At 35.1% G+C, this 10,719-nt stretch overlaps 1 protein-coding gene and 1 non-coding gene across 3 annotated transcripts; one reads left to right on the top strand and one right to left on the bottom strand.

Moving 5' to 3' along the window:
* The first annotated feature begins 1,413 nt into the window (after positions 1-1,413).
* Positions 1,414-9,108, top strand: LOC100253596 (protein MHF2 homolog). 2 transcript variants are annotated; one of them, XM_010664763.3, is made up of 6 exons: positions 1,428-1,819; positions 1,914-1,962; positions 2,100-2,140; positions 2,406-2,445; positions 8,555-8,608; positions 8,707-9,108. In XM_010664763.3, the coding sequence occupies exons 1-6, from the start codon at positions 1,790-1,792 to the stop codon at positions 8,808-8,810; spliced, it is 318 nt and encodes a 105-aa protein (XP_010663065.1). In that variant the 5' UTR covers positions 1,428-1,789; the 3' UTR covers positions 8,811-9,108. The 2 variants fall into 2 exon arrangements, with proteins under 2 accessions (XP_010663066.1, XP_010663065.1); XM_010664764.3 differs by lacking the exon at positions 8,555-8,608 and having other exon boundaries at positions 1,414-1,819.
* On the bottom strand, positions 1,592-1,663 carry TRNAT-UGU (transfer RNA threonine (anticodon UGU)). The gene has a single exon. It is a non-coding gene; the product is annotated as a tRNA-Thr (tRNA).
* Positions 9,109-10,719: the final 1,611 nt, after the last annotated feature.

Genomic DNA, 10,719 nt, shown 5'->3' with positions numbered 1-10,719 from the left:
GAATGAGAGAACTTCTTACTCAAGGTGTGTCCATTTATATAGGCTATGTTTGGTTCATGGAAAATTTGAGGGAAAAAAAATATAAAGGAAAATAAAAAATATATTCAAAATCAATAAATTATTTTTATGTGTTTTTTCAAACTTATTTCACTTGATTTAATTTATAAATTTCTACCTAATTTTAATTATATTTAATTTTCTTTAAAAAAATTTTATGGTGAAACTAAATATAAGAAAATTATTTTCCTTATACTATATTTGGTTCCTAGAAACGGTGAGGAAAAATACGAGGAAAGGAAAATAAAGAAGAAAAGTGGAATGAAAGAAAATAAAAATTAGATTTAAAATCAATAAATTATTTTATATATTATTTCAAACTTATTTAATTTATTTTTCCTCTTTATTATAAACATTAAATATTTTTAAAATATATAAAATTTTAATTATAAGTTATTTTATTTTGTATTTTTTTATGTTGAAACCAAATATGAGAAAATAATTTTCCTTAATATATTTTTTTTCTTAGTACTTTTCAAAAACCAAATATAGTCTTAGTATTTATTTTCTTTGTTACTTTCCGAGAACTAAACATAGTAATAAGGTGCGAGAGACACAAAAATCTTACATTAATACCTCCATTTACTCGTGTTAATAAAGAGTGGTAATGAAGTACTTATATTTTTAATATTTTAGAGTGTGTTAGGTTGTAATTTTAAGAAGTATTTTTAGTTCTTTTAATACTTGAAAAATAAAAATTTTCAAGTATTATAAATATTAGAAACATATCTTAAAATTACTACAATACAAGAAGACTTGAGGTGACATTCAACTAGGGGTCTCCAACGGGCGGACCGGGCTGTAAATAGGAGGCCCGCGGCCCAGCTCGGGCCGGGCCTATGGGCCCGTTGACTGGTCAACAGGCCGGGCCGGGCCTATGGGCCCGTTGACTGGTCAACAGGCCGGGCCGGGCCATGCTAAAATGCTAGGCCCATGGGCTGGGGGGCGGGCTGGGCCGGCGGGCTTTTTTAAATAAGCCAAAATGGCTTTCAAAAAAGGGAAGGGGAGAAGGAGGGATTCGAACCCCTCCCCTCATTTTTTAAATTCAAGGTTCTAACCAACTAAGCTACATTCCTTTTATGCTTATTAATTGAATATTTTTTTTAATACTTTTTATTTTTGTAGTTTTTTTTTAAAGGGGCAGGCCTACGGGCCTAAATTTAGGCCCACGGCCCGGCCCGCCCATAAACGGGCTCAGGCTGGGGCGGGCCGCGGGCTTTTTGGAGACCCTTATTGATTCAACACTTTTAATATAAGAGGCCTTTAAGAGGTTACATTCAACACTTGCATTTACAACAATTACAAATAAAACAAAGAATTGTTATTTCTCAATAGCCAAACACATTTTATAAAGAAAAGAGAAAAAATAAAACATTCTTTTAGCTGCTGAAACTGAACACGGAGAAAAAACCTGCAAAAAAGATGGGGAACACCAGAGCAGCCGAACGCATTTAGAAAATAGAAACAAAAAATCGTTATTTTCTCGGCAGCCAAACACATTCTAGAAAAGGGAAAGGGGAAAACGATAAAAAGATGCCCCCATGCAGGATCGAACTACAGACCTTCAGTTTACAAGACTGACGCTCTACCACTGAGCTATAGGGGCGTTGAATTTCATGTCACAGAACATTTAATTTCACAAAAAACATTTCTCTGTGCTCACTCACTCCACCCCTTCCCACGCATCACTACCTTCTCCGGTGCTCCATCTATTGCCTTGAGATTGCTTCAGATGGACAACGCCAACACCCGTTTCGATCCTGTAAAACCATAAATTCCATTATTTTTCGTGTTCATTTCTTCATATTAATGTTAATTATTTCTGTATTGATTTTGTATAACTATTTCCAAGACAGGATCTGATTCATGCCATTTTCAAGCTTGTATGGTCCAGAACAGCCCTCGGTTTGTTGTTGTTATTATTATTATTATTATTTTTGTCTGTTTTTTTCTGCATTGTTTTTTGTTATCTTTTTCTCTGATTTTTTTTTCTGCGATTTTTGATTTATTTTTGTTTTTGTGAATTTTTGCATTAACTGCAGAGCGTGAAAAGAACGAAGGAGCCGATCCTCTGGAGTGCGAAGTGAGTTTGCGAGACATTTTTTCGAATTTTCGATGTTTTGGCGAGAAAATTGAGGAAAAGAAAAGAAAAGAAAAGAAGAGAATAATTTGAATGTTATGTTTGTTAACAAAACTGAAGTGGGCAATTAGCGCCAGTGTTATCGAATTTTGAATATGAATTGCATTAAAAAAAAATTGTTGGCTCAATTCTCTGTAGTTGCAGAACAAATCTCATGCGAGATGGTTGATGATTATGCCTTTGGTTTCCAATACTTTGGTGGATGCAGGTAGGAGCTGCAACATCAAAGAAAAATCGGCCCACTTCAGGTAAATCAGGTCATTGTAGTTTCTTTTATTACTTTTTGTTTCAATTTTGAATATGGATTATGGCAATCGAGTCTAGGAATTCTATAAATTGAGAAGAAAATCATAATTTAGATGATCTTTTTCCTGTGTCTGGAAAGGAGGGATTTAAGAGGAAAGGAAAGCATTGAGATTTTAAAATTTTCGGATAAGTATCCTTGTAAAAGGAACTTGATCCAAAGTCCATTGTATACATGAACCTTTGGAAGAGTTCTTCGCATTTGGTGACCATTGATTTGTTGGTCCTAACTAAGGTCTCAGAATTTGAAACAGAAATGAGGGTTAGATAAATCAGCCTGGTGGACCTTGAAAGTGTGCAAAGGAGGTGAGAATTCTCACATGGAAGCATGGAACAATGTAGTGGAGAGAAATTGGATTGAAGCTTTCCAGATTGTATTTTAGATGGTTTTGGTTTGGGTTTGATTGAGAATTTGCAATGCCTAAAAGTTGTTGAAGTAGCAAAGTAAATACAATGGGTAGCCATGCTCTAGCCATTATTTAACTGTTGAACTGTGAAAATGAAATTTCTTAGAAAATGGTGTGCTCATTTTAGTGGGAAAATCACCTTTCTAATTCACACACCTGAAAGGATTTCTTAAGATTGGTCCTGTTGGACTATTATGATCGGGTAGAGGCACTAGAGGATATGCAGGATAGTGATTCTTGATTCATTGAGGTCAAAGGTTTTGTTTTTCCCCTTTTCCTACAGACAACTATGTTACATTTTGCAGGAAGATTGAGGAGACTAGTATGAACTGTGTGAAAACTTAATGACCAAAGTCTTTAAAAGGTTTTCTTTTTCTGTCTTTTATCTAGCAGTATGATTATTTGTTTTCCTGTGTGGCTTGAATGACATTCTATTATTTAGTTGTTTTGGCTATTCAGTGACAGTATGCTATCTGCTCAGAGGTAATCAAATCCTGTACCTTTTTGCTCACCATGAAATTGCACTAGCCTTGTAAATTTATGACTCTTTCCCCTATAGATTAGTTGAAACCTTTATGGATTTGTGCTTACAAATTTTCCCTTTGATTGTGCTGCATTTTTAATGTGCCAGTTCCGTGTTTTCAATCCCACTAGATAAATACATCTATGGTAAATTAAGATAGATGTTGATAATTGGTTAAGACAGATGTAGATAATTAATTATAAAATTAGATGAAGCCTTAGGTTATGTTTGGTTCTTAGAAAGTATTAAGGAGAGAAAAAAAAAATACTAAGGAAAATAATTTTCTCTTGTTTGGTTTTATTGTGGAAAATATAAAAGAAAATCAAATATAATCGATGGTTAGAAACAAAGGCATTTTAAATTATTTAATCTTTACATAGTAGAGTTAAAATAAGTAAATGAGTTTGAAGTAGCATAAAAAAAATAATTTATTAACTGTTGAAGATACTTTCCAATTGTGGAAGATATATAGTTGTATATACAACCATAATATACGGCTGCATGTGTGTGTACAACTATGTAGATTTGTGTATAAAATCCCTGATTTGTAGGGACTTTTAATAGGGTAGTTCCAAATTCTTTTCTTATTCTTTCTTTTTTTGCTGGTGTATATGTTTATAAGTTTGTATACTTTTAAAATATGAATGAGAAATACAATTTTTCTTCACATGGTATTAGAGCCAAATTAGGCTCCTTGGGACTTTTCCTTTTCAGCCTTCATTGCTTAGTTATGGTACCCTTTTCCTATGTTTTTTTAAGTCTAGTTTAATGGCCTTCATTGCCATTTCAAAGGCACTCTTCTATATTTTTCTCAAAAATTATTTCCGAAATTCTACCCACCATGTTTAAGATTGTTGATGACACCAACATTGCCCAAACTCAAGAACAATGTGAATCCTCCATCAACGGATGATTTGTCTAGAACAAAGAACAAGGACACTATTTGGTGCACCTACTACAAGAGACCAAGACACATAAGGGATTGGTGTTGTAAACTCTATGGAAAGCCTCAAACTTTAAGTAAAGATTGTGTTTTCAAGGGTGGACAACAAGGTTTCAAAGGAGGACAGTAGAGAACCTAGGTACTCTTCACCAACTCTCAAATCAATAAAAACCCTTTACAAGAGAGGGTGAATTCCGGTGGTAGTGAACATACCGAGCTTAACAAGGAAGAAATTGAGAAATTGAAAAATCTCCTAGGAACCCTCGAGAGTCCTAGTGGTGCTTGCTCTCTTACTCAATCATGTAAGTATTCCCCTTCTCTTGCTTTTAGTGTCTTGGATATGTCTTTTCTAGGCTCTTGGGTCATTGACTCGGGAGCTACAAATCATATGACTCATTCCTCACAAAAGTTTAATACTTATAGCCCATGTCCTAGTAATAAGAAAATAGCCACTACTGATGGCTCTCTAGCCACAGTGGCTAGTCAAGGGGAAGTTCGCTTGAATAAATCCATAGTTTTGAAAAATGTGCTACATGTACCTAAGCTTTCCACCAATTTTTTTTCCCTTCATCGTCTTACCAAATAACTGAATTGTCATGTGATTTTTTATTCCTCCTACTATGTATTTCAAGAACAAGGTATGAGGAAGATGATTGGACATGCTAGGGAAAGGGAAAGGGAAATGAATGGACTTTACTATCTTGAGTTGTCATTTAGTCAAAATAAGACTAAGAATCATGTACCTGTATCATTCCTTTCCAAAATCTCATCCACAATAAGGGATAATATTTGGCTTCATCATCATCATCATCTTGGGCATCCGTCGTTTGGCGTTCTTAAGATAATGTTTCCTTTATTGTTCAAGGGAATGGATGTAGAAAAATTACATTATGATGTTTGTGAACTAGTAAAGCACTGTTGTGCTTCTTTTCCAATAAATAGTCAAAGAGTTTCATTTCCTTTCCACAATTCCTAATATTTCAGGCACTAAATGGTTTGTCTCATTTATAGATGATTGCACTTGAGTATTTTGGATGTTTCTTCTCAAACAAAAATCGGATGAGAGTATTGTATTTCCCAATTTTCACAAATTGGTTAAAATTCAATTTGGAGTGGGAATTAAGGAGTTTATGTTTGATAATGCAAAGGATTACTTCAATCGAATCCTACCTCCTTATTTTCAAAAAGAAGGTATTATCCATGAGTCCTCTTGTGTTAGTATTCTCCAACAAAATGGGGTTGCTGAAGAAAAAATGGTCATCTTCTGGTTGTTACAAGAGCTTTTTTGTTCCAAAAAAATGTTCCTAAATCATATTAGGATGAAGCAGTACTTATTGTTGCTCATCTTATAAACCGTTGGCCATTTAGAGTTTTGGGAATGGAAAATTTTTCAAAATACTTCCCGAACTTTGCAACGTTTGCTAGTCTTGTTCCAAAAGTTTTTGATTGTATTTCTTTTGTTCATGTCCACTCTCATAGCAAAAGGAAACTAGATCCAAGAGCAATTAAGTGCATTTTTGTGGGGTATTCATCTACTAAAAAAGGTTACAAATGTTATTGTCCACCCACTCAACAACTTTACTTCTCTTTTGATGTATCCTTTGTTGAACTTGAAAGCTACTTGAATCATCCTTATCTTCAAGGGGAGACATCATTAATGGAAGATATGGATACAAGAGATTTTTTCTTACTTGACTTGCCCTCATGTATGTCTAAACCCTCACAATCACAATCATCTGTGTTTGAGCCTGTGTTTGAGCACTCACAAATTCCTAAACCTAAAAGTCCACCTTCAGGGAAACAAGTTCCTAGTTCTACAAGGCCAACTTTGGTTTACTCCAGGAAGAAAACAACCATCATTGAACCTATGTAGGTTCAAGAGTCAAAACCAACCACTTCCTATGAGGTACATAATCCATCTTCTCCTGATATTTCTCTAGATTATATTAGTGATCTAAATCTACCCATGGTTGTTAGAACTGTACTCAACACCCTTTATATCCACTTTCCCATTTTCTGTCCTATGATAGATTGTTATCATCTCATAGAAATTTTTTCATCAGCCTAAACACCATAGCCATATCTAAGACCTTACCCGAGGCACTACATAGTAAGGAGTAGAAAGAAACCATGATGGCCGAGATGGAAGCACTTGAAAAGAATGGGACTTGGATGTGGTTGAGTTACCAAAAAAGAAGAGTCCAGTAGGGTGCAAGTGAGTGTTCACAGTAAAGTACAAGGTGGATAGTTCTCTTGAGAGATACAAAACTAGACTTGTTGCCAAAGGCTATACTCAGATGTGGAGTAGATTACCAAGAGACTTTCACACCAATAGCCAAGATGAACATTATGAGAGTTTTACTCTCTCTGGCTACCCATTTTGACTGAGCCTTTAACAGTTTGATGTGAAAAATGCTTTCCTACATGGAGAAGAGGAAATTTATATGGATTTTCCACCTGGTTTTAATATACACTTGAAAGGAAAAAAGGTGTATAATTTGAAGAAAACTTTGTATGGGTTGAAACAATCTCCTTGGGCTTGGTTTAGAAGATTTTCCAAAGTTCTGATAACTGCTGGCTACAAAGCCACGGTGACCACACCTTATTTGTTAAACACCAACCTCAAGGGATTGATTGCCCTATTAGTTTATGTGGATGATATAATATTGATTGGAAATGATCTTGAAGAAAGGGAAGCATTGAAGTGATGCTTAGCAAAAGAGTTTGAAATAAAGGAGCTTAGAAGACTAAAATATTTCTTGGGAATTGAAGTGGCTTACTCAAAAAGGGGAATTTTTGTCTCCTAACAGAAGTATGTTCTTGACTTATTGCAAGAGACAAGAAAAATAGGATGTAAACTGGCTGACACACCTATTGATCCAAATCATAAGCTTAGAGAAGCAAGTGAGGATGCAACCGTAGACAAGGGCATGTACCAAATATTGGTTGGCAAACTGATCTACCTTTCACATACACGACTAAACATAGCCTATGCACTCAGCCTAGTGAGTCAATTTATGCATAACTCGAAGGAAGTTGATCTACAAGCTGTATATAGAATCCTACAGTAAGCAACTCTAGGGAAAGAAATTTTGTTTAAGAAAAGGACTGAGCTATCAATGGAGGCCTATACTAATGCAGATTGTGCAGGATCAGTTGTTGATCAGAGGTCTACTACAGGATAGTTGCACTTTTCTTGGAAGGAACTTGGAAACTTGGAAGAGTAAGAAACTGAACATTGTTGCAAGATCTAGCATAGAAGCAAAGTTTCGTGCAATGTCTTAAGGAATCTTTGAGTTGCTTTAGCTTAAGATTATCTTGGAGGACTTGAAGATTAAGTGGGAGACACCGATAAGACTTTATTGTGACAATAAGTCGGCCATCAACATTGCACATAACCTGGGTACAACATGATAACCAAGCATGTGGAAGTAGATGAACATTTTATTGAGGAGAAGTTAGTGGCTTAGTCTACACACCATATGTGTTCACACTGGAGGTCAATTAGCTGATGTCTTAACAAAAGGATGGGCCAGTGCCCGATTTCAAGAAATCATTATCAAGTTGGGAATGGATAATAGCTATTCACCAACTCGAGGGAGAGTGTTGAAGATTATTACAGTTGCAATATATAGCTGTGGAAGATATACAGTTGTGATATATGGTTGTATGCGTGTACAGCTGTGTGAATATCCAGCTGTGTAAATTTGTGCATATTTGTATATATAATCCCTGATTTGTAGGGATCTTTAATAGGATAGTTTCCAATTCTTTCCTTATTCTTTCTTTTCTACTAGTGTATGTATTTTTAGGGTTGTATACTTTTAAACTATGCATGAAAAATACAATTTTTTTCCACATTAACTTTAAATCTATTTTTTTTTTCTTCATTTTTCTTTTTGTCTACTTTTCCTTTCTATTTTCTTTCTATCATATTTTCCCTCAAATTTTTGGGTAACCAAACATGGCCTTAGGTTCAAAGTCACATGCTCTTATATGTTATATGGAAGTTTTCTTTCCTACACCTGCATAAAGTAGATCTGACTGTATGCATCCAATCAACATTTTCCTTGCTAGAAGTTTTTTTTTCTTTACTCATTTAAGTAGTTACAAGTGGTTTGTTAAATAAATAAATAAACATCCTTCAATTAATGTTAACCTTTTATTGATCTCTGATGCAGCTAATGCAAATGCTCTAAAGCTGAGTTGTGAACTTCTGCGAGTCTTTGTCATAGGTTTACCTTGCTGAATTAAAGTCCATGCTTCCTTTTGAGAGTGTAAGTTTTGTTATTCTTTGTTACTTCATTTGTGTCAACCTTTCCTGTGGATGTAGAGGCCGTTGAACGTGCTGCCACAATTGCTGAAGCAGAGGGTGTTAATAAAATAGAAGCAACACATTTAGAGAGGATTCTTCCACAGTTACTTCTGGATTTTTGAGGTACTTGAGGAAAACTTAGCAGATGATGTTTCTCCACTATGGGTTTGCAGTAATATTAATTTATATGAAGGAATGAAAATATCTCACGCTCTCAAACCTGTCCAAATTTGGAGATTGCCATCAGTGACTCTGTAAAAAAAAGGGTATTTTGTGGATCAAAATAGACAAATTCATGCAGCCCATTCCTTCTTGTGGTAGGAGAGGGAAACTTTCATCTTAGTGCAAACTGCTGGGGTCCATATCTTGAGTTTGTTGCTCTGATTCATTTTTCATCAATATGATGGACATGATTTTGTATGTCTATTTTATTTTTGTTTTTATTTTTATGTTTTTGATGAGCAGGAGCCATGGTTATTTTCCTCTCTAAGGCTCATCTATAGCCAATTATGAAATTAAAATGGGATAGAATGGATTCTTGTATATATAGTTATTATTATTTAGTAACATCTCTGTCAATATTTCTAAAAGTTGACAACTGTTGATTGTTGTTTCCATTGGAAGGAGGGAGCGCTTACTGTGTCCAGACAATATTTTGTTTCTAATGTGCTTCCATGTCTGCAAGATCAAGAAACATGGCCTTTGCTTAGCCAACCTGAGGCCAGTTTCTTCTGTGCACTTGCCATGGCAACTTCTCTTAGGTTTTGCCTCTACTTAACTAGTTGTCCCCTGTAATGTTATCTCCTGACTCTGTTGTTTTCAAAGAGAAAGCAAAAATTAATTTTCCTAGTTGATTAGAACCATTTGATCCTAAATACCTTCTTTTAAAGCAGTTTATTATTAGGTGCCATAGCTGAAGTTTCTGTTTACAAGCAGTATTGCTTGTAAGATTATTTGCTAAATGGCTAGTCAAAATAATTGTTGTTTTAAATGTTTCTGAAATGGAGAAACCGTGTTCTCCATTCCCTTGGACTCGTTACAGAGCGCCGAAAGGGTTGAAAACTTCATTTTCTTCCTGGAGATGATAAAGGGCATTCACACTGTGATGGACCTTGAAAATCAGAAAGTTGAAAACCAGCACATTTAAGTGAATCTCATGTGGTCATGCTTAAACCCTGGGCCCATTTCCAACCTAGGTGGCAGACAGCCTGGTATGAGGCATGATTTCTGGTATATCATGGGTCAACATTTATCCTCTAGGTTAAAAGATTCGTAGTGTGTGGAATTGTAGGTTCAGAAAATGTCTCTTTATGTTATTCTGTCCCAATGCATTCTCGGAATTGCATATCCAACAAGACACAATTTATAAATATTGTTGATTTTTCAATAAATAAATTAAATGCATCTATATTGGGTCTGTGGAAGAAGCAACTTAAAGAATTCATTCGAAGTATCATTTTTACCTTACGTGATTTCCCACTTGTAGAAGCTAAATGTTTTTGTTGCTGTTTTGCCTCTATTATGAAGTCATATAGTTTCTGGATTAACCCTGTGCTAGATTGTGGAATTAGTTCATTTGTCTTGTGCTGCAATGCTATTCTATGTCATGATTTTGTTATGATCTACTCATCACAACCCTTTCTTTTCTAGTAAAACAACCAATCTCTTGTTTGTTCAAGCGTGCTCCATGCCTTCTGCATAGCCATTGAGTTTCTCGTGGAAAGTCATGTTGGATGATATATGAAGTATGACATTTAGTGATGTGTAATCTTCTCTGATTAGTCACAAGTGGATTTTTTTTAGGTAGGTTCTGTGATCAAGAATCAAAGTTATAATCCACTTGTTGGATTCAATTTCAGTGCTTCTTGTGTCTAGATTTCACTTCAACACCCTCATTTATCACAAGAATTGTTCAATATTTCTCCCTTGGTAAGGGAACAAAACAAAGCATCCCCTGAAAGGATAAAAAAGAGTTGATAGGAGAATACCTAACCAGGAGTGCCAATCTCTTCCCAGCTGCTTATGGCAATG

The sequence above is a fragment of the Vitis vinifera genome, chromosome 17, assembly GCF_030704535.1.
Source record: "Vitis vinifera cultivar Pinot Noir 40024 chromosome 17, ASM3070453v1".
Classification (NCBI taxonomy): Eukaryota; Viridiplantae; Streptophyta; class Magnoliopsida; order Vitales; family Vitaceae; genus Vitis; species Vitis vinifera.
The sequence above is the reverse complement of the archived record's forward strand: the minus strand, read 5'-3'. Positions and strand labels throughout refer to the sequence as shown.